Source organism: Lycium barbarum, chromosome 12, assembly GCF_019175385.1.
Source record: "Lycium barbarum isolate Lr01 chromosome 12, ASM1917538v2, whole genome shotgun sequence".
In the NCBI taxonomy this organism is placed as follows: domain Eukaryota; kingdom Viridiplantae; phylum Streptophyta; class Magnoliopsida; order Solanales; family Solanaceae; genus Lycium; species Lycium barbarum.
Genome location: NC_083348.1, coordinates 61,323,734 through 61,348,091, shown reverse-complemented (window position 1 = coordinate 61,348,091; position 24,358 = coordinate 61,323,734). Strand labels below are relative to the sequence as shown.

At 35.5% G+C, this 24,358-nt stretch overlaps 1 protein-coding gene across 7 annotated transcripts; it reads right to left on the bottom strand.

The window, feature by feature from the left end:
* Positions 1-10,196: 10,196 nt before the first annotated feature.
* On the bottom strand, positions 10,197-16,939 carry LOC132621291 (uncharacterized). Of its 7 annotated transcripts, XR_009575480.1 has the most exons (6): positions 16,391-16,888; positions 13,980-14,873; positions 13,187-13,272; positions 12,206-12,346; positions 11,273-11,493; positions 10,197-11,155 (listed from the first exon to the last, which is right to left on the bottom strand). XR_009575480.1 is itself a non-coding variant. In XM_060335504.1 (5 exons), exons 1-5 carry the CDS (start codon positions 16,724-16,726, stop codon positions 11,444-11,446), a joined length of 1,560 nt encoding a protein of 519 aa, XP_060191487.1. In that variant the 5' UTR covers positions 16,727-16,939; the 3' UTR covers positions 10,197-11,443. The 7 variants fall into 7 exon arrangements, 4 of the variants coding, with proteins under 4 accessions (XP_060191487.1, XP_060191489.1, XP_060191485.1 ...); XM_060335504.1 differs by having other exon boundaries at positions 10,197-11,546; positions 16,391-16,939; XM_060335506.1 differs by having other exon boundaries at positions 10,197-11,513; positions 16,391-16,925.
* Positions 16,940-24,358: the final 7,419 nt, after the last annotated feature.

Here is a 24,358-nt window from a genome sequence, read left to right as displayed (position 1 = left end):
TTTTTACCTCAAGGGTAAAGCAAATTCAAGCTAGTCTAAACTTTTATCAAGAGTACCAGCCATGAACCACCAAGATAGTATGCAATAAGCTACACAAATAAGACTTGGCCCAAGAATAAATAGATATACACACTGGGAGCATTAACATAAGCTCACTGAAAAAAAAGATGGGAAAGAGCGCCAGCATAGACACACATGTCTAGAATAAGATTGAAATATGGATGTATGTCTAAACTAGTGAATAGTGGACAATAATTAAGCAACTATCAACACATATAAATATAATCTAAACTAAACATTAACTCAATACCTAAATAGCCAACTGATCAATTTAATTAACTGACTATTCCAGTTCTTAAACCAGGATCTAGATAAAGAAAGAGGAGAGCCTCAACTTACTGTTACAACTGAAACAACTGCTTAACTAAATACTCAGACATAAGAGCAAACAAACTAATTTAAACTCTTTTTTAAGCATGCTGGAATGTAGAAACTGGATATGTCTTTTGGAACAAACCTAAGCTATGGTTCAAACAATCAGAGACAATTTAAAATATCCAAACACACCCAACATTTCAGTTCATTAATTTATCATAAAGGGGCATACTACACCCTTTAAAAAAGAGTCCAACATTTAACAGGATTCCTAAGGAAACTTCACTACTCAAAATGAGACTCAAACCAATCACATCTGAAAATATACACACTGTGTTCTCATAATGGAAGACTTAGTTTGATATCCAGGAAGTCAGGACATGCTGTTCTATATTTAATGTCTAGCGTAATATAGCCATTAACAGGGGGGCTTTGGTGACATCATATTAGGCAAGAAATGGACAAACTTTATTAGTTTAAGTTGGGGATCCTGCCATTTCAACTAAGTCATATTTAAATATGAACTCATATCCAGGGGATTCAAACAATACAAAAACAAAAGCTGGCATTTCTAGTGTAGATAGATGTCGTTAGATTATTACCTATGCACTGCTGTTTAAACGAAACTAAGTAATATCGTTCGAGAGCACTCAAGTTATACGATGTTCAATCTCAGAAAAATGTCATTTTGTGTCTAGTAAACATATAAATCTCATTCTAAGGTTAACCACATTTTGAGATAAAACAACATTTTGGTTCCCGCCACATCATTGAGAAAACCAGCTCATCTGATCAAACCATGGCATTACATCTATCACAGTAAGGGAGTAACAAAGCCAATAACAGACAATGCTTGAGCAGGTAACATGTAGAATGTGAACTAACGTATACTTCGCAATCAGATTCAAAACAAACGACATTTAAATTTCACTAACTGATTAATTCTAGCAAGACAACATATAAATCATGACTAACATAGAGCCAAACCAATATATGATACATGCTTAGCATAGACAGACTAACCTGAAATAACTTCTAAGGCATATTTAACTAAACAGGCTAAACTAAATTTGTATATAAAACTAAAACAATCACAGAATTGAACTGAACAGGACTGAACATGCTTAATTCAACCAAAATAACTACAAACGAAAAATTAAAATACAACTAAACCAACAAATCGCATCAACGATTTCAAACACTCAAACAAATGCTAAAATAACCTAAAGGAGGGAAATTTACCTTCTTCGGGTGCAGCGAAGTGGGTGCGGGACTTCGATATCCACTCGAACACTACTGAAATTCGAACTTGCGTATGATCGGATTCAAACGAACATCCACAGCAAAAAAAAGAACAGGATTCAATTTTGTGACGATATCGAAAAATTAAAAGTCGATATTTTGAAGGGGAACTGGAACAATTGAAGACTTGTATTCCAAAATGACTATCAAGAAGTATTAAGGTATCTTTTCGATCCAAAAAATCCCCCCTTTAATGGATGATGAAACCAATACTTATAGACTGATTTTCGGTTTGAGTTTGAGAGGAGCGGGGACAAAAAGGAGTGGAGCGCAGAGGCATGGGAAACAAAGGAAGGTGGAAGGGGCAGAAGCGGCAGAGGCAACGTGGGGGAGACGATGACGATGAAAGAGAGAAGTGGGGAACGGCAAGGTGAAGTGGAGATGAGGTGACGATGACGATGAAAAAGAGGAGCGGGTGGTGTGACGAAGTGGGGAACAAAGTGAAGTGGTGTGACAGTGGCGTGAGGAGTGGAGATGGCAGAGGGGTATGAGTGCGAGGGACAGTGGCGAGTGGGAGGGGAGTGTGTGGGTAACGTGGGAGAGAGAGGGAGGAATAGCACGATGGGGAGATGGTGGTGACGACGGAGAAAGGCGGCGGAGTGACGATGGGAAAGGGGCGGAGATGGAGGAAAAGAGAGAAGAAAGGAACGAAGAAGGAGGCGGGGTGAGAAAATGAGGGGAAACCCTTTAGGGTTTCCCTTATTTTGTACGAAACGGGTCAGACCCGGTCCATTTATGGACTGGGTCAATTTTTAGACCGGGTATTAAAAGAATAGACTAATAAATTGAAACACGGATTATTCTAAAAATTGAGATAAGAGATATGGGCTAGTCCAAAAATATTTAGGAGTTAATCGGACTTTGATTTGGGGTCCGGTAAGTCAAAATATGGACCGAGTGCAAAGAATAGTTTGGCTTCTAAATTTAAATAAAAGACCTGTCTAAATAACTTGTGTTAAATATTTCTCAATACAAAATATGCAATCTTCAATGCTCGGATAAAAGTGGCGTTGTACTAGCCGTGCAATAATATTCCGACAATTCGCACTGAAATAAATACTATTGTTTAATTATGCAAAGATAAATGTTATGCGTGTGCGTAAGCTGGTAAAATACTGAAAATGATAAAAATTGTGAACTGTAATAATAATTAGTAACTGTAATATAATAAGGAAACCCCGGTTTTGATAAAAGGCTAATAATAATAGTAAAATATAATATATATATTTTTTAATTTTCCCGAAAATGTTAGAAGCGAAAAATAGGTATTTTGGAAGAGAGGCGGGATAAAATTGGGTGTCAACAGTTGCTCCGTGCTTGTCTTTGTTGTTATAGCCATTTGGAGAACATTGTTGTAACTCTTGTTGATTATAGTGGAGCTTTGGTGGGCCGGAGGTCCCGTGGATGTTTCCTCTTCACCTTGAAGGGGTTTTACCACGCAAATTTGGTGTCTCTTGCAATTGATTTATTTTTGCTTGCTTTGCTATTTTATTGTTGGTATAGTTGCTGCCTGGATTTCTATTTGTGCTAGTGTTTATTGTCTTCTCTTGGTTCAAATAGTGTGGAAAGTTTCGACTTGGTTATTTCTTCTGCTGTTACCTCGTTGTGCAATTTAGTTATTGCTTGTTTCTTCCCAACAATTCTCCCCCAGAAAAAAGCATGCTTGACTTTTATGATGGCCCTTTTGCTTTCAGAATTCAGGAGTACCTTTAGATGTGTTAAAATGAGTATACCATGACAAATGTGGAAGATTATAATACCCAACAGAACAGTTCATATATCTTTGAATTGTAATTCAAATCATATTCTAGCTTAGTTCATGTGGTTCTGAATTAAGAAAATAACTACTACAAAGCTTACGCTTATGTTTCTCTTATGTACAATTAAGCTATCAATCAACATGAAAATCGAGGCTCTTAAACATCCCAATTACTTTGTACTCCTCAATCATAAACTAGTTCAGGTCAGCTATATGACTCATCTGCATCCACTCCGCTCTGTTCACGAATTTAATTTTCAGATGATTCATCATAATTAGACTAATTTTTACTCAACCCCTCCACAACATTCCTCCTCTATCCAGACTTGGAACTAGCTATACTTTGCAGAGATAGGCCCAGTTAAACATTCCAATTTTTTTTAGTATACAAAATTTTAAATCTTTTGTGTTGATAACAAATATTCCACATTGATGAATTGAACTAAGAACAATTCAACAACTATATTTATCCTGATAACAAAGTAAATTGAGGCAGAAAACATTCAAAAATTACTCTCTCCGTCCCATATTATTTGTCAACATTACTAAAAATGTCCATCCCAAACTACTTGTCAATTTAAAAAATTAAGATAAAATTAATTAACTTTTTTCCATTTTGCCATTAAAATTAGTTATTTTTTAAAGTAAACAATATTGATTACATTGAAACAGCTCAAGCTAGAGTATCAGCTCCTATTTGAATTGGTAAACAAGGTGTTGTTGCCTCGTGCTGAGAGAAGATTTATAGCAGCCATCCCAGACTTGTATCTCATTGAAGCCTTGACCACATTTACTCCAGTTAGCTTGCCTGCTCTGATGATAGAGCACATGAAAAAAGTGGTCACCGTTAAGAATGGCAGGCATGGACTGGCATATGGCTTCTTTCTCTACAAGGTGTTTGAGCATTTTGAAATCAAGGTTGGAAAGGTGACAATGGGAACCAGGAAGCAAACATTCACTCTGGGTACTCTTGAGGAGTGTGAATGTGTGTCAAAGAAGGGAGGGGTTGGCAGTGGCTCCATAATCTCGAGTCTGATTGATGCCCAAGAGAGAGCAAATGAAGAGATCAGTCGGTTGAAAGCTGAAAATGCAATTCTGAAAATTGAGATTCAGAATTGTACAATGGGAGAAGAGGAACCATGTGCCAGTGGGCCGTTGAAAAAAAAATGCTCAGCTAAAGGATGAAGTTGAAAAACTGAAGGCGAAAGTGAAGGAACTGACAGGGCAAGTGGTCCATGACCAGCGACCTGCGAATGAAAGGATCGACAAGCTCCTTAAAATGATCCCTTGACCTGGTCCATCCGCTTAGCCGTCCATTTGTCTTTTTCCTATGTCCTCCTCCTACAACCCTCTGCTTCCCTATGCTCAAGACTGTTCCATCCTTTTGTTTAATGATTGTGGTACTTATGTTTGATTAATTATCATATTTTGTACTTTTGGAACTGTTAAGTTTTTTGCGATTATAAAATTGGGCGTTCTCTCTGTTTTATGCAATGATATTTAACTTTGTTTGTTTTTGTTGTTGCTCATGTTAATGTCGTCCCAGTGGCCATGCATTAATGTTACTGTCTCTGTTTTTGCTCATGCTACTATTTTTACTCTTTTTAATGATGCCAAAAGGGGAAGTAAATTGGGGGGGGGGCTAATTAAGGATGATACGATGCTGAAATGCTGAAAAGCTAGTTGCTGATATGTTGTTATGTTGAAAGATAGGTCTGATTCTCAAGAGGAATAAGTGGAGAATCTCGTTCTCAGTGGGAAAATAAATTGTGGGTTTGTCATCATCAAAAAGGAGGAAATTGATAAGTTATGCTATCTCGTGTTTGATGATTTGACAAACTTATTCGAGGAACCAGATATGATTTTAGTCGAACCATATGGGATCAGATTCTAGGCAGTGCAAGTCAACACTACAATTCTAAGGTTGCTGACACTGTATCGACTGGCAGTAGTGTAGCAGCACAGCTGCAGTTCGCTAGTGGCCAAAGCAATATGAAATATCACTTTAACATCAATCCACTTGCTCTACCTATATAAACAACATGTTACAAGTGAAAACCTACCACTTGCAAATCAGAAAAATCACTCTCATCTCAAGTGCTAGTGGCCGCATCTCAATGTGCTCTCAAGAACAAAGTCACGACAAACAAAAGGATCAGTTCCCAATAACTGAAGATGTATTAAGTCCTTAGGTTTGTTGAGTCTTTGTCTTTTGTTCTTTATCTTGTATTCCTACACTACTTTCAAGAAGTGTCATGGTAGGACAGATTTTTAACCTTTCTGAGTTATTCATTTGGCTAGAGTTAGTCAAGGTGTGTTCATTGCAATAGAGTTATTATAAGGGAGGGGGGGGGGGGGGGATTAAGAGTTTAATTCCTAGGTTGTAATCTGAGGTTGCTCATTTATAATGAAGTTTTAGCAAATCCTACTGCAGTGGGTCGTTATTTTTAATATTTTGTGCAGTGAATTTTCCTCGTAACTATTTTGTGTTATTTACTTTCTGCCTTACTTAAGGGAACAGATAGAGAACCTGATTCTCTATACTGTTTGGTGGACTTGTATATTCTATACAACAATAACAACCCAGTGAAATCCCACAACGTGGAGTCTGGGGAGGGTAAAGTGTACGCAGATCTTACTCCTACCAAGGTAGGACGGCTGTTTCCGAAAGACCCTCGGCTCAATAAAAAGCATAAAAAGAGGTCAGATAAGGCCAAGAAATTCAAAGCGATATGGAAATGAAAATAACGAAAGCGACTAATCCATGATGAAGCAGTTTGCAAAGGGGCAGTAGCTATCATAGATAAAATAAGATAGTCAAAGTACAGGAAATAACAGATAGTAGCAGAAATCAAAGCACAAGAACTTATAGCGCGATAATGCGACTACTAATAAGAAAGGATAAACGAGACTATCTACTAGTATTCTATCCTAATCTGAATCCCCCATACCCTCCTATCTAAGGTCATGTCCTCGGTAAGCTGTAACTGCGCCATGTCATGTCTAATCACCTCTCCCCAATGTTTCTTCGGCCTACCCCTACCTCTTCTGAAACCATCCATGGCCAACCTCTCACACCTCCGCACTTGGCATCTATGTCTCTCCTCTTCACATGCCCAAACCATCTAAGTCTCGCTTCCCGCACCTTGTGTTCCACCGAGGCCACTCCCACCTTGTCCCGAATAGCCTCATTCCTAATTCTGTCACTCCTGACTTGTATATTCTATCAGTAGAGGAAATATTAATTCTTTCAGACAAGGAGCAACATGGTCCTTGGAGTAAGAACAGAAAGAAATCTGATTTCAGGATTCCTCATGATAGCGGTAATGTTCCAAAGTTTGAGAGAGAGTGATGTTGGCCAGAAAAGACATTGTTTATAAATCTCCAAGTTTCAGGAAAATGGCTCCTAAAATATCGATATTTCTTAATGCAGCAGACTTTATAGAATATCGAAACTTGTTTATAAATATTTAAATCGGAGTTATGAGTTTCAGCAAAATTTAGAGATATTCATATGATATTTATTGAAAGTAGGGAGGGAGCTACCTTTCATGAAGGGGTCCAAACTCAATTGAATCCTAATTGCTCACGAAATTATGTTGGGCTATCTTTTGGCGCTTTACATTTTATTTATTTATTTATTTACCTGTGGGAGTGATTGTTCATTCTAATTGTTAACTGTAACTTTAGAACACTACTAAATTCAGTTAGTTTAATTACTTCAGAAGAATATTTAATTTATTTAGGGATCAAGTTATGTGTGTTGTAATATATGCATTATGTGAATTTTGTGTTACTGAGCATCTTTATATTTTTTATGCGTAATTAGATACTAAACTTTATTTTAACAATATTAATATTATCAAAATCTCATATACTACATAATTCGGGATGCACGTGTATTGCACTTGCCAAGAAACTAGTATGACTTAAAAGTGGAAACCTTGAAAATAGCACAAGTGTTAAAGATGATGTCAAAAAAGAAACTAATTAATTCAATGACTTTCGTAAAGCAAGGCAAGGTTAAAAAGTAACAATAAATGCAACCAATTAGAGGTGTAAAATCACCTTATAAGGTTTTTATGAGTTAGAGTTGTAGACTTTTTTTTTAAGAAAATAACATTAGATATGTATGTAAATTAATTTTAATGTGTGGTTATGTTTCCTTTGTCTTTTCATTCGTTTAAGCTTAATTACTTGCAATTGCAGTGGAATCTATAGTAATACAATTTTATTCGGATTCGTGATAATCTGATAATGGATTCACATTAAATGAATACATTAATTACACGTGGCAATAGGCATGACAAACGGAGTAGTGCACCAACTATAAATTACATGGGCATCCTTGTTGGCATTGCACAGGCTTATTCAACCAAAACATCTGCTTAATTTCTTCTTTCAGTATTCGCTTTGCAATGGAAACGAAGGTGTGTAGGGGTAGGCAAAAGATTGAGATGAAATTGGTTGAATCTAAAGAAGCACGTTGCGTTACCTTTTCAAAAAGGAAACGGAGCCTGTTCAGGCAAGCGAATGAGCTTTCAACTTTGACTGAAGAAGATGTTGGTGTTCTCCTCGTTTCACCTAGTGGATTCCTATGGCTCCACTAGTATAGAAATATAATTGATAAATTCCTTTATTGGAAACTAAATAATTCTCAGGTGGTTGATCAACCTGATGTGGGGAAATCATATGTCTTTCAGGCATTTAATGATTTTTGTAATGAATCACAAGTACTCAATGAAGAGGAAGAAAGTAGAAAAAGAAGGTATAGGGTCTTGTACCCTGGTTTAGAAATACCTCCTGATAAACACAGGTTGGAGAAGTTGGTAGCACTCACGTTGCGATTGGACAAAATAAAAAATAAAAAAAGCAAAAAATAATATTTTGGCGGAGCGCTCCAAATTTGATTTGAAGGTTGTCCCTGATCCCGATGAGGGAGAGAGTTCTGGAACTCACTAATGTGCAATGCTGATTGGAGTTCTTAAATTTGGGACTAGTGCAAGTATCGAGTTTTTAATTTGGTCAATTATGTGATTGTCTTGTTGTCAAGTCAGTTATCGTAAGTGTTCGGTCGTTAGGGTAAAAAAAAGGGTTTATGAAGTTGTTATGTCTTTCTTGTCCTTTATGCAAATCCAATAAAATAAACTCTTCTGTGATAACAAAATGCCATGGGATTTAATTTGTTTCATCTTTAATATTCAATGAAGTTTTGTGTTGTTCTAGATCAGTAGACCCACTGAAACATTTTATTGAATAAACAATGTGAACTGATGAAGGAAGAAATTCATCGATCTTCCACCGATTTTAAAAAATGAATTTTCTAAATAATGCGAAAGTAGTCAACACTTATTTATGTATAAACTTAGTACCCATAACGCACAAGGTCCTTTCATGACGCTATTGCTTAGTTGGTAGAAAATTACTCTTTTGACTAGCTTTATTGCTTCGTCGCACTCTTTGAACTGATTGATCCACTCCCCCATGCTAATTTGTCTGATGACTTTGGGGCATTACTTAAATTTTCTTTAAAAGGAATTGATTTTTGTGAACCAACAACTAATACATAGTATTAGCAGGGATGGGTACTGGTTGGAAGTTGGAACTGAGATATTACTAGTGACACTTGTTTTTCATATAATAAACTAGTAGAAGATTTCGGATCCGGCTCCCCTCCAGTAAGGGATCCGTCCAGTTGCTGCAGTGCTACCCTAAATAAGTTACACGTGTCCTTATAATTTTTTAATGGACCATATTCATTTTGCTAACTCAATAACTAATACAGAGTATTAACTATAGTTACCAATAATTCTCTCTCCTCTCTTCGTTTACCTTTAGCTGCTACCAAGAAACACATCCCAAATTTATCTAGAAAACAGAGCAGGTAGATGTAATATTTACTTGTGTAAATCAAATAATTGGAACAAACAAAGGAAAAATGTTGAATCGGAGTGAGTAGTCTCAATTGAAGAATATAATTATGAATACAATAGGAGAAAAAGAAAACCCAAGAAAAACATTACTCGGTATTTCATGAGAAACCCCAAATTCTGCATCCAAGTGCATCAACCATTTCTCTTTTCAATTTTCATGGCTTCTCTGGGTCCTCTATTTGGCTTTTATAGTTCTAAGAAACTCCAAGTTGAATTTTTTGTACCGAAGAAGTCAACAAAGCTCTGTTGGATCTCCATTTCTGCCAAAACTAAGCTTTAGAGTAGTTGAATACACTCTCCTTGCTAGCCAGCGTATGTCCAGGGGTTGTGAAAAATTAAAGTGTATTTTCAAAGTTAAAATTATTTTATTATGTATATATAATAGATGTTGAACCCCTGACTTCTTCGTATATTTACCTTTTAGAATTTTTTAACCCCTGGATGAAAATCCTGGCTCCGCCATTGCTCTTGCTAAGATTTTTAAAATGTTTTAAACCCTGTGCATCTTTTAGATTTGTTCTCCTCTTCTTATAGAGAGATATCGGATGAACTGTATTTTCTTTTTTGTGAAAATAGTGATTAAGAAAAGGAGTGATATTGTGTGAGCATTCTGCATCGTCTTGTCGTTCTACTTTTCGAAGAGATTGCATAGCTAAGTGAGAGATATATGTAACCATAGTTAATATCTGGGTTAGCGAAATGAATCTGGTCCTTTGAACAATTGAAAGGACACGTGTAGCTTATTTCGGGTAGCACCGGAGCAACTGGACGGATCCCCTACTGGAGGGGAGCTGGATCCGAAGATTTCATCCTGAACAGTTCAGCAATCAAAGAAAATTCAACGGTCTTCATTTTAAGGAACAGCCCAAGATTGTTACATCAAGTTGAGTATCCAAAAATTGAAATTGGAGATACATTTAAACATTATGAAATTACATTGTTCACGGTGCAATTGCATAAAAGATTTGTCTGATCTGGCGCCAGCTGATGCAGTATTGTAAATGGGAGACCCACTAAAACAAAACGAAAAGAACACCATGATAAAAGGTCTCCCACTACTTACAAGATTTGTGTAATTGAACTCAAATATACTAACCCCGAACTGTTTTATTTTTCACGGAGAACTATTTGATGTTCTATATATTAGAAAACCTGTATGCCAAGAACAAAAGTACAAGAATCATAATAAGTAAACTAGTTACAGCTAGTGCAACTCAATCATCTGATCATCACCCTCCCTTTAATGCAAGCCATCACCTGAGAACAGCAATAGCTAACATATGTGCTAACACCATGCTTCTCCATGAAATCTCCAGCTTCACTCCCTTGGCTTGAGGCATTACTCGGTTTCAACAATGTTATGACCCAAATATGGCTTTCAAGATATAAGGATCAGCATAGTTTAGTATTATGTAGTGTCACCGAAGACCATGCAAAAGGCAGCAAACATGCAATTCTTCATATTAACACGGTATCATTCTTGATGGTGCTTCACCAATTCAATCTACTCCATTCAGTAACCAAACTAGATTGTAATGGAACACTGAGCTCCAATTCCTTAGTGTGCTAGCTGGAGTCACCTTGCATACTATCACATTAGGTCGTGGCACCAAAAATGAGAGACCAGGAAATGCAGCAGCACAGCAATCTCATTGGCAGTTGAAAGAGCACTTCTACGCCGCTGCACGATGATTGTGAATTCAATGGGAGCACATGAGAAAAATCTTTTGTGTGCACGGATCATGGTGTTTGACTCATCAATCCACGAGCCATCCAAATCAATGACCTAGCTTATATGACGATTCTTTAGAAAGTGCAAATCATCTGTTTCATCAGCTCTTTCTGGGAATTGTAAATATAGCTTTCAGCACTGCCTTTGTGCTGATGAGTATAATTTTGTTACCTTTCTCAAAAATGATACAGTTGCCTAATAGATCCGGAGCTGACCAGGGATATGATCATAAAGCTAAATGTCTTCAGCGTACTAGTCTCTTGCACCAGCTGAGAACTCTAGATACGTTTGACTCCATAAGATCCTTCATTCTCTGTTTATTTCTCCTTGAATGTTCAATATCTAGAGTCCTGTAGGCAAGAGCAAGCAAGTACATTGCTGGATGTAGTCTCCTGCACATTGAAGAATATATCTGCACATCAAACCCACGTTACTGCTTTCAAGCCTACAAGATAGTCCAACAACATTTCATATGGAATTTGTTTATGCAACATCAGGGGAAGGGGATTATTCATGGTTATTACAATTGAAGATATATTTTCCATATTCATGGGATATAGAGCCCGTTTGGATTGGCTTATAAGTTGGCTTATAAGCTGTTTTCAGCTTTTTTGAGTGTTTGGCTGGCCAGCTTAAAGTCATTTTATGCTTAAAATAAGCTCAAAAAAATAATTGGACCCATTTGACTTAGTTTATCTAAAGCAGCTTATAAGCTGAAAACAGCTTATAAGCCAAAAAAAATAAGTTGGACTACCCCAACTTATTTTTTTCAGCTTATAAGCTGCAAACAGCTTTAAGCTGTAAGCCAATCCAAACGGGCTCATAATGAGAACGATAACCATTTCCAGCCGAGTGGCTTCGGTTAGGCTCATTAGAAGTATAGAAAGATTTTCACAATGATCTTTTCAAGCAGGGTGCAAACACATCCTGCATTGTAAAGTTCGATGAATTTATCAAGATGCAACACAGCAAAGCATAGTTATCAGCACAAATAATAAATACCTAATTTTGTTTCTGCCAAAGTGCCATAACGCATAGGTTTATCATCAAATGGGTGGAGAATTTCAATTTCATATATTTGAGGCTTGTACACCAGATACTTACTTCTCAAAGTGATCATTTGCCTCTAAGCCATCCCAATACCTCTGAGATGGCACATTTCGGCCTTTCTTATCTCTGCCAAATGTCTCCACATACCAACCTCCAATGTCATGCATGCCACATCGAGGTTCAAATAGCCAAAATCTGTTGGTAGAGAAAAATCATTACTAATAACATCAATAAACAAAAACCCCAAGAGACAATGAGAGACCTATATCTTGTATTAAAAGGCGTTTTACCAGAAAACATTCTGATATGAATACCTTAAGCCCAATGCTCTATGGATTTCCTGCTTTGAAGTTATGAATGAAACAAAAATTTCACAATCCAATGGCATTATCTTCTGCTAAAATTTATACTTGGCCACTGGTGTCTCTAGGAGCCGGAAATTCGTTAAACTACTAACAAATCCAATCTAAAACAAATCTAACAAATTGATCCACTAGATTCATGGACACTGGAGTCGGAAGTTCCTATGCTTCCAGCAAACAAGCACCATATCTACTAACATAGGAAGAGCAGAGCCTTGTGATATGAATGAAAGGAGCCCAACTATGACTTTTATCTCTAACCTTTTGTCTTTTCAATAGTTAACCATAAGCTTTCATAGTTACACCTTCTGAGAAAGAGAAACTAAAATTGAACGGAGAGGTAGAATGAGAGAAAAGGAAAGACAACAGTGATAGAAGTAGAAAAACAAGACATTGATCAGGACCCACAGTTTTTTCATAGTTAAATGTGGATGACTAGACATAATGTCCGCTAACTATGTCATTCATTTTCAGTTTTTCTTTTCCATCAAACAAAAATCAGATAGACTAAATCCAGCTTAATAATCTGATTCTCTCTAAGCCCGCCTCTTCACCTTACATTGTAACTAGAGAATAGGCACAAACGTCATGGTAGTTCGACAAAAATCTAGGAAGTGAATAGCTTGTACTCTTGATGAGTATTGACTCAAAAGGTTTAAGTTATGGACTATACTTGCTTGGAGGTAGCTTCGCTCTGCTGCATCTGCACTCACAGGTTGATACTTCATCTCCTAATTGATACCAGTGCATGTGTCTTACCTGGAAAAAGTTCTCACGCAAATTAAAGTGGAAGAATTATGAATATGATTCTTTAAACCAAGAGACAGACGGCCTTTCCAAGAACTAAGTTCCAGAGTTGCAAGTCAAGTATGTGCAACACCAACCAACAAATAAAGTCAAAACACCAAAAATCATAGAGAAAGCAAATCCTAGAACTGCTTTTCAATAAGTGAACAAGACAACAGCTATTATGCCTCAGTCCCAAACAAGTTGCAGACAACTATTTGAATCCTCACTACTCATGGTCCCCATTTAATTCATCGGAACTCAACATTATACAAAATAACAATAAATATGAAAGGTACTAGAAGTTCTCTACATTTCCTACTGACATAAGAATCTCTAATAGGGCTAAAAGACTCTTGGAAAGAGTAGGACCTAAAGTAAACATATCAACATGACTAAGATATATTCAATACCAACCAAAATAATTTCTAGGCTTTCTTATCAAAAGCAAGGCCATGATTTTTTTTTTATTGCATTCAGACAGCAACCTTAGAACTACACTTCCAACCTTATGAAATATTTACAGCAATCTACAGCTACTTCTCATAAGCACCTGGCGTATAGAGAAAGAAAGACAGGTTTTGCTCTCTGCACCAACTCACCTTGCCACCCTCTTCTTTTTCTAACGAAGGATATTTGACCGGATAAAAGCTAAAGAGTACGGTAGTTATTACACTCACCAGCAATGTTCGATGCTTCATAATCACATGGGTGTTTACACCATTGTTGTCGTAAACATCGCAAGAACCTTCATCAGGACTGGTTCCCAACCCTGTTATCGTTCCCAGTGGAATGGCAGACTTCAATCCAAAGTCCATTAAGTTATGTTTGGGAATTCTTTGGACTTCATGTGACTTGAGGTAAACATGAATGCAGTCATCAAATCCTTCATTTTGTATCTCATTAGATCTACTCCTAGGTGGAACTCTTGTTGCCACAGCAACAAGTCTCCCTCCAACATGCAATTCTAAGTCTCTGTATGCATCTGATGTATGGTAATTGGAACTTCTCAGTTGATTTTGATCGGAACCAGAAGCAGCTGTCTCCGAATGCATTTTCATAGGGATATTCTCAAGGGAATGACACAACTCTGATTCTAAGGATGTCAGTCTCTCCCTAGAAGCATTTGACAGTTCAGGAACATTTTTGGCTAAACAGACCATCCCAAAAAGATCTCGCCCAAAAACCAGGTGCAGAACCTCAGCTGTTTTGTATACTGATCGCTCCTCGGCTTCAAAAAATTCAGGAAGGAGATCTGACTCAATCTCAGGGCCATAGAACGCTAAATGTAATGCTGAGTAGAAATCTCTTTCCAGTGCATCAAAATAGCCTGATCCAGATACTACCCTTTTTTCAGCCAATATGTCGTTTACTGTTTGTCTATACCACTTTAACCATTCAACAACTTCCATCTCCTTGATTGACGTGCTATATGATTCATACGTGCACATTTTAGAACCTTGTCTAGAATGCATATCAACAATTGCTTTTCGAAATGAGAGATACTGGTCATAATGCGCTCTCTTCTCAGAATCGGATAGAATCTGCATTCCATTGATCATCCAAGTAAATACCTGTATGTCTCTAGTACATAAAGATATCACTCTTCACCATGTTATATGCGTGACATATCATTTTTGTAATACTTCAGAAATTCTAGAGGACTTCTAGGATATTGATTTAGTGAACTTAGTCATTAACTAAGAATGAAAAGCTTCTGTCATAGTGGTGTCCATGTCCATAAAGTAACATGATTTCACCTAATCTCATTCTCCCCTAGAAAAAGGCATGCTTGCCTTATATAATGGCCCTTCTGCTTTCACAATAGTACCTTTAGATGTGTTAAAATCATATTCTAGCTTAGTACATGTGGTCCTGAATTAAGAAAATAACTGCCACAAAGCCTATGCTTATGTTCCTTTTTTATGTACAATTAAACTGTCAAGCAACATGAAAATTGAGGCTCGTAAATATCCCAATTATTCCTCGTGTTGCATCCCTCATTTTGTCGAAACTCCGCTTGTTTTCATCTGTCCATCTCAAAAAACAAAAAAAGAGGAACTCCCAATTATTTTGTACTCAACAATCGTAAACTAATTCTGGTCAGTTATATAACCCGTGTGCATCCACTCCGCTCTGTCCACGAATTTAATTTTCAGATGATTAGACTAATTTTTACTCAACCCCTCCACAACGCTCCTCCTCTATCCAGACTTGGAACCAGCTATACTTTGCTAAGATAGGCAAAGTTAAACATCCCGATTTTTTTAGTATACAAATTTTAAATCCTTACTTTGTGCTATTAACAAATACTCCACATTAATGAATTGAACTAAGAACAACCCAACAACTATATTTATCCTGATAACAAAGTAAATTGAGGCTGGAAACATTCAGGAAAAAAAAAAAAATCCCTCCGTGCCATATTAGTTGTCAAGATTACTAAAAATAACTACTTGTCAATTTATAAAATCAAGATAGAATTAATTTAACTTTTTTTCCATTTTTCCTTTAAAATTAGTTATTTTTTAAAGTAAACACTATTAATTACATTGAAAGGAGTTAAGGGTAAATTAGTAAAAAATACTCCCTCCGTCCTAATTGAAGTGTCTTAATTCCTTTTTGGTTTGTCCCAAAAAGAATTTCTTTGTATATTTAGTAAGTTAACAATTCAAATATGCTGCCTGACAAATTTATAACCACAATATTCAAAAGACATCTCATCACTTTACATACACATTTAATTTAGAACCATAAGATTTAAAAGTCTCTTTTTATTCCTTAAACTTTGTGCCCAGTCAAACTAAGACGCTAAAATTGGAACGAGGGAATACTTCTTATTTATGATTTCTTAACGGGCGTGTAGAAGGGAAATGTGACAACTAATATGAGACAGAGAGAGTAAGGAAAAACACTTTAAGGGAATAGCGTGACTGGAAAATGAAAATTGATTAATTAAATAAATAAAGAAAATAACAGATGGTCTCTGCGTTATTTCAGAATCGCCCAGGTCATATACCTCTATTCATTTTGTAAAGATCCTTTTTAACTAATTTCCTCGAAAAAAAATTGTAGGGAAGAAATGCATAACCTCATAAGCAGCAAGTATTTCAACAAATCGCTTAGAAGTTTGTGTGGAATGAGCAAGGTCAGGGTGAGTTTCCTTAGCCAATTTACGAAAAGAGTCTTTAATTTCAGCAAAGGTGCTTCTTTCTGATACACCTAGTACCTCGTAAGCGTTAGGTCCGGTAAATTCGGACTTAATCGACTCGGTCTCTGTACTCAGCCACCGATTTGTAATAATAAATCCAGGATAACATTTGCTTAGTTGAGAGATAGTCATGTGATTGGATAGACCTGAAATTGTAAGAAAAAGAAATTGATGAATTTGAGGGTAGAGAGAGTGAAGAGTAGAGTTTTTCTTCATTTCTAAGATTAAGGTAGTTGTTGAAGACGGTGCCACTTTTTTTTTTTTTTTTTGGTTAATGTTTTAACATGTGGTTCGGTTTTGTCAACAGTTATTTCCCCACCAGTTTTAGATTTAGATTTTTCCTTTTAACATTTCTTTTTGCTTGTCCGTGTTACGCTTAAAAAAAAAAAGAATAACCTGTCAAAAAATTTCCATTGTTTCAATTTGTTTGAACCTATTTCCTTTTTAATTCATGTCAAAATGAATAACTTTTTTCCTAATTTAGAAAGAAATTCACTTTATAAATGATTTACAGCCACATAAATTTTCAAGGCTTATTTTGAACCACAAGTTTCAAAAGTCTTCCCTCTTTCTTAAATGTCGTGCCCAGTCAAATGGATTCATATAAATTGGAACGGAGGAAGTATAATAATCAATTTGGTCAAGTTTTTAAAAGTATTTATTTTAAAAAGTATTTTTGATAAGAAATAATGTGTGTTTCGTTAATCAATTTAAAAAATATTTTTGATCAACAATTAGGATCTATTTGGAAAGCCACTTGGTAATCGGTGTTGGGAAGAAACAAGCAATAACCAAATTGCACGACGAGGTAACAGTGGAAGAAATACCCAAGTCAAAACTTCCCACACTATTTGAACCAAGAGAAGACAATAAACACTAGCACAAATGGAAATCAGGGCAGCAGCAAAATAGCAAGGCAGGCAAAAATAAATCGAATGGAAGAGACACCAAATTATGTGGTAAAACTCCTTCAAGGTGAAGAGGAAACATCCACGGGACCTTCGGCCCACAAAAGCTCCACTATAATAAACAAGAGTTACAACAATGTTCTCCAAATGGCTACAACAATAAAGCCAAGCACGGAGCGACAATACATAAAAGATAGCACCAAAACTAGCGAAGAAAGGAGAGAAATTACCCCCAAAACCGAGCTACTATTCGTACTCGAAAACTGGAGCTACATACCACAAAATCCGATCTCCACCGTTGAAATCGAAGAACCAAATGTTGAGAACCCCCCGTTCAAATTTCAGCACGATCCAACGGTTAACGAAATTGAAAACGCGATTAAAGCGGATTGCTGTAGCAGAAAATTTCTGGTCGAAAATCTGTTTTCTCTCTCACGTTTTTCTCTCTATATGGCTGCTATGAATTCACTCTTGTGTTCTGAAAATAAGACCTAAATTGATCTTATATATAGAGGAAATTTTGGGTAAAATTGGCCTGGTCCAAGTTGGATTGGGTTTTATTAATCCAATTCCACATAGGAAGGGAAAACCCAAAAACCTAACAATTCTCCCCCTCCCGACTATGTGGAGGAAACCGTCATCCCGGCGATCAAGAAACACTCTAAATCTAGACTCGCAACCAAGCTTAGGACAACCTGAATAGATGACATCTTTACAAATGGAGAAACGATTTCATCAAAATCAACTCCCTTCTTCTGATTAAAGCCCTTGACAACCAATCTAGCCTTGTACCGTGGAACTGGGTTACCATCTTTATGTTTCACCATAAGAACCCACTTGTTTTTCAAAACTTTTCTATCTCTAGGAAGCTTAACCAGATCAAATGTATGATTATCATGCAAGGATTTAATCTCATCTTGCATAGTATCAAACCACCTTTCTTTTTCTTCACTATCCATGGCCTCATCAAAACTTTCAGGTTCTCCCCAAAACTCATTGGGAGAATAACGAGATGAAGGTACTTTCTCTCTAATAGATCTTCTGAGAGAACTCTCTGAAACATCAATAGCAACTGGTAGCTGGCCAATCACATCATCTTCCACTGGAGCATCAACAACATCATGTTGGTCATTCTGAACGTGATCACTATCTTCATTATCAAATTGATCTTCATTATTTTGAAGATTTTCTTCAGGTGCAATAGTCACAGAAACTGGATCAACATCAACTAAGCTTTCATTGCTTTGAGAATCAACCTTCTCAGCTTTGTCAAAATATTCAATTGTCTGGTCTTCAAGGAACACAACATCACGGCTTCTAACAAGTGTCTTCTCACTGGATCACAGAAACGATAGCCAAATTCGTCTTGACCATAACCAATGAAGATACACCGCCTAGTTTTAACTTCCATCTTTGACCTCTCATCCTTAGGAACATGCACAAAGGCCTTACACCCAAAGACTCTCAGATGAGCATAGGAGACATCCTTAGCAAAACAAACTCTGTCAGGGACATCACCATCCAAAGCAACAGTAGGAGATAAATTGATAACATAAGCAGTAGTATTAAGTGCTTCTGCCCAAAATGAATCTGGCAACTTAGCATCTGAAAGCAAACATTTAACCCTCTCAACTAGAGTTTTGTTCATCCTCTCTGCTAGACCATTTAACTGAGGAGTCTTTGGAGGAGTTTTCTGATGTTTAATACCCTGCTGTCTACAATAATTATCAAAGGGACCAATGTATTCACCACCATTGTCTGAGCGGATGCATTTTAGTTTCTTCCCTGTCTGTCTCTCAACCAAGGCCTGAAAAGTCTTGAACACATCAAGTACTTGATCCTTGGACTTCAAAGGAAATACCCAGAGTTTGCGAGAATGATCATCAATAAAAGTCACAAAGTAAAGTGCACCACCACGAGAGCTTATTTTAAAAGGACCACACAAATCAGAATGTACCAACTCCAGCAAATCATGCTTTTTTGAAGGTGAATGACTCTGAAAAGAAACTCTTTTCTGTTTCCCGGCTAAGCAATGAACACATCTCTTTAACTTTGCTTGTTTCACTCCAGAAAGCAAATTCTTCTTAGCCAAGTTATCAATCCCTTTCTCGCTCATATGACTCAGCCTTCTATGCCATAATTCTAATGAAGTATCATTCTCCACCAAATTTACTGAGTCACCGCAAATGGAGCCCTGAAATAAGTACAAGTCAGACATTTTGTAACCTCGAGCCACAACCATTGAACCTTTAAGAAGCTTCCACTGGCCACCACCAATGGTTTGATCATAACCATCATCATCAAGCTTTCCTACAGAAATTAAATTCAGCCGAACATCTGGAGCATGCTTGACATTGTTAAGAACCAACCTCAAACCATTATTACTTTGCAAGCAAACTGTGCCAATACCAAGTACCTCAACCTCACTATCATTGCCCATTCGTAAATTTTCAAAATTATCCGAAGTATAAGAAGAAAATAATTCCTTCTTTGGCGTGACATGAGAAGTGGCACCTGAATCCACAAACCAGGTAGACTCATCACAAACAAGATTGATATCATTTTTACCACAAGCAACAAGAAGATCATTTTCAGCAACAACAACAACACGATTTTCATTATCGCCTTCTTTCTTTTGCCTTTTCTGGTCTCTCTTAAACTTGTAGCAATGTTTCTTGATGTGCCGTTTCAAGTGACAATAGTCACATGTAAGATTCTTGTACCTGGAGGATCTTGACTTGCTTCTACTTTTGCCTCTGTCATTCTGACCTCTGAAGTTACTTCTCCCCTTGTCTTCAGTAACCAAAACATCGGAGTGTGAAGCTGAAGAAGACGAAACTTGAGATCTTCTTCTCATCTCTTCATTCAAAACACCACTCTTAGCATATTTCATAGTTACACCATCACTGGGAGCAGAATTAGTCAAAGAAACTCTAAGGGTTTCCCAAGAGTCTGGCAAAGTATTAAGAAGCCAAAGTCCCTGTATTTTTTCATCAAACTTGACACCCATTCTAGACAGTTGATCAAGGACACCCTGAAAATCATTGATATGATCAGAAATAGGGTTTCCCTCTTTGTATCTAATATTCATTAATTGTTTCAGTAGGAACAACTTATTATTACCAGTTTTCGAAGCATAAAGTGTCTCGAGCTTTTCCTACAAGCTTTTAGCATTTGTCTCATTCACAATATGATTTCGAACATTATCTTCAACCCATTGCCTAATATAGCCACAAAACTGTAAGTGCTCAAATTCCTAATCCTCATCTTCAATAGACTCGGGTTTCTTAGAAGCAAACACAGGTAAATGCAATTTCTTGACAAATAGAAGATCTTTCATCTTGCTTTTCCAAATATGGTAATTACTGCCATTTAAAAAAATCATTTTGCTCATATTTGCCTCCATCATTCAAATAGACAATCAACACAACCAAATACAACCACAAGCTCTGATACCACTTTGTTGAGAAGAAACAAGCAATAATCAAATTGCACGACGAGGTAACAGCGGAAGAAATACCCTAGTCGAAACTTCCCACACTATTTGAACCAAGAGAAGACAATAAACACTAGCACAAATGGAAATACGGGCAGCAGCTATACCAACAATAAAATAGCAAAGCAAGCAAAAATAAATTGAATGGAAGAGACACCAAATTTACGTGGTAAATCCCCTTTAAGGTGAAGAGAAAACATTCACGGGACCTCCGGCCCACAAAAGCTCCGCTATAATCAACAAGAGTTACAACAATGTTCTCCAAATGGCTACAACAACAAAGCTAGGAACGGAGCGACAATACATAAAAGATATCACCAAAACTAGCGAAGAAAGGAGAGAAATCACCCCAAAACCGAGCTACTGTCGTACTAAAAAACTGGAGCTATAGACCACAAAATCCGATCTCCATCGTTGAAATCGAATAACCAGATGTTGAGAACCCCCAGTTCAAATTTCAGCACGATCCAACGGTTAATGAAACTGGAAACGCAATTTAAAGCGGACTGCTGTAGCAGAAAAATTTTAGACGAAAATCTGCTTTCTCTCTCACGTTTTTCTCTCTATATGGCTGCTATGAATTCACTCTTGTGTTCTGAAAATAAGACCTAAATTGATCCTATATAGAAAGGAAATTTGGGGTAAAATTGGTCTGGTCCAAATTGGATTGGTTTTATTAATCCAATTCCACATAGGAAGGAAAAACCCAAAAACCTAATTGGATTGGGTTTCATTAATCCAATTTCACATAGGAAGGGAAAACCCAAAAACCTAACAATTGGTGTGATTACTAGTGTAGTAATTGCACATCCCAGTAATTACACACTCTAGTAATTATGATGGCATGTTTACTTGTCATAATGTAATTAAAGTGTAATTATAAGCATAGTGTAATTACACAGTTAGATTAGTTTAAACATAAAAATTAATACATGACAAATATGTGCCTCTATAAATGATATATTAAATTAGGTATTTAAGAAACATATTGTTTATTGAAAATATATTAATCAATAATCACGTATTTGTAAATAACTAGTGTCATTTGGCCCGTGCTAAGCCCTGACCCAAATTGATCTTACAAAATTTAATTTGTAGATATTTTGTAAAAAAAATCTGCTATTGTTCATTTGTTTTTCTAATATCAATTTGATACTTTCAATAGACTTCTATCCGAAAGTTAAGGGAAAACATTTTTTTTTTAGTTTATATATTAGATTTTAAAAAAATAATCAACATTGGCTTTTCTAATTGCTATTTTACTTAAATATTTTTAGACTAAAATCTTCGATGATCCAAATTCGGCTTTTCCTATGTTAAATTAATTTCATTTTTTTTTTGGAATTAAACTTACTTATTTTTTATCAAAAAATATTACAATATTCAATTAATGTCAAAAATATTTACAATATTCAATTTAAGCCTATATTATAGAATTTGATTGACATGATAATTATATTCTTTAAGTGCCTATAATAAATTCTTAAGGAAATATATAATTTTAAACAAATTTAATATATTTCTCATAAAAGACTCAAATATGTATAAGCATGTTTTGTGGGACCACAAATCTTTTCCATAACATCATCATCTCTAGTGGCATAAAAAAAGCCCCTTAAAGTTCTCAAAATTTACCAAAGTTTGTAAGAGTTCACAAAGTAATAAAAACTTTAATTAGGGCTAAAATAGAGACAAAAAAATCCATGTGAGGACTACAAAAAATTGATATTCTCCCTTATATATAGTAGTAATATTATAAGAATAATTGTAGTATATATTTTTCAAATTAATAATATTATAATTTAATTAATTATAAAGATTAAATGCACACATTTTGTAAGAACATCATGGGCTGGATGTGACAAAAAGATAAATATTTATATATATAATGTCTAAAAATTATTCAAATGTCTGACAAAAATAATAATTTATCACTTGTAAGTAGAAAATGAACAACATGCAATGTAAAGCAACAAGTTAATAGTACTAAAGCAAATAAATTGAAATCGAAAATATAATCTAAATTCAAAATCCAAAAAAAAAAAATTAACATGATACTTTTATGTCAAATTCTAACATAACATACAAAAAGTTCCAATATAACTTAAGTAAATATAATTTAAAATAAAATGAAAATATACATAAGTCTATAACCTCATTCAACAACGGAAATCTACTTTAAACATCACTAGCTATTGTTATGACTCATTCTTTCTAATAGTAGGAAGTGTAGCTTCAAAAACTACAATAATAACGTAGTTATGCTAAATGAAGAAAATAAGAAAAAAAATACAAGCAATTATATGGAATCACAAGAAAGGTTGAGAAATGAGAAGAAAGAAAATGAAAAATAAATAATATAAAGTGTGAAAATAAAAAAGAAATTTAAGTAATAGAAATAAAAAATAAATTAAAAAGAACAGAAATTAAAATAAAAAGAAAAAGAGAAGAAATTAGCCATGTATTTACATAATGTAATTACATTCAATTCTTAAATCCCCCACTCCCCCTGAGAATTGAAGAGTGTAATACTTCTTCCAATTACACTCAATTACCTGCTGACCATGTAATTAATTGGCCTGACAAACATGCTAAACTGTGTAATTGCACTCAATTACATGAGTGGCTTTCCAAACAGGCCCTTAGTGTTTGGCCAAATTGTTCATAAGTGCTTATATTCTCAAAAATACTTTTAAAAAAATACTTTGGAGAAAAGCTAATTTTTTTAGCTTTTGAAAAATAGTGTATGCTACTTTTTAAAAACACTTATTTTCTCCTAAAAGATAGGCTAAACACCTTAATTTTTTAAAATAAGCATTTAAAAAAAACACTTTAAACCTCATAAAAGCTTGGTCAGATATGCTAGCATTATGATATTTGGGAAAGAACATAGTTCTGAGTTCCGACAACGGTGAGATAAAGTGGAATGATAATTATTTCTATTGGAAATGGGTCGAATAATAACAGTAATTAAGTGAAATAAGATGAGAGAGTTTTTCTTTTGATATACTCCTTCTGTTCACTTTTATTTATCCACTATTATAAGATTTTCACTTTTACTAGTCTACTTTCACATATCAAAAGAAAAATAATTTATTTTTCCTGTTTTACTCTTAGCATTTATTACTCATTCCAAGTCATTTTCCCAACTCCAATTCAGTTATACATCAATTAATGTCGGTATTATAGTAGTAAAATACATACTTCATTTATTAATTCTTAAAAAGCATGCAAAGTCAAAAGTAGACAAGTAAAAATGAAGTGATAGAGTAAATAAATTCAAAGTCAATTGTTAAAGATCTATTTTTGAAATTTGTAACATCCCCTCGGGGATTGCACGTGATCTTAATATTTTCCTTGGGAAGAAATTACTCCTATTATTTGAAGTTAATTCAATTGAAGGGCTTGTGTTTCATTCACGGAAAAATACAATGGCCTGCAAAA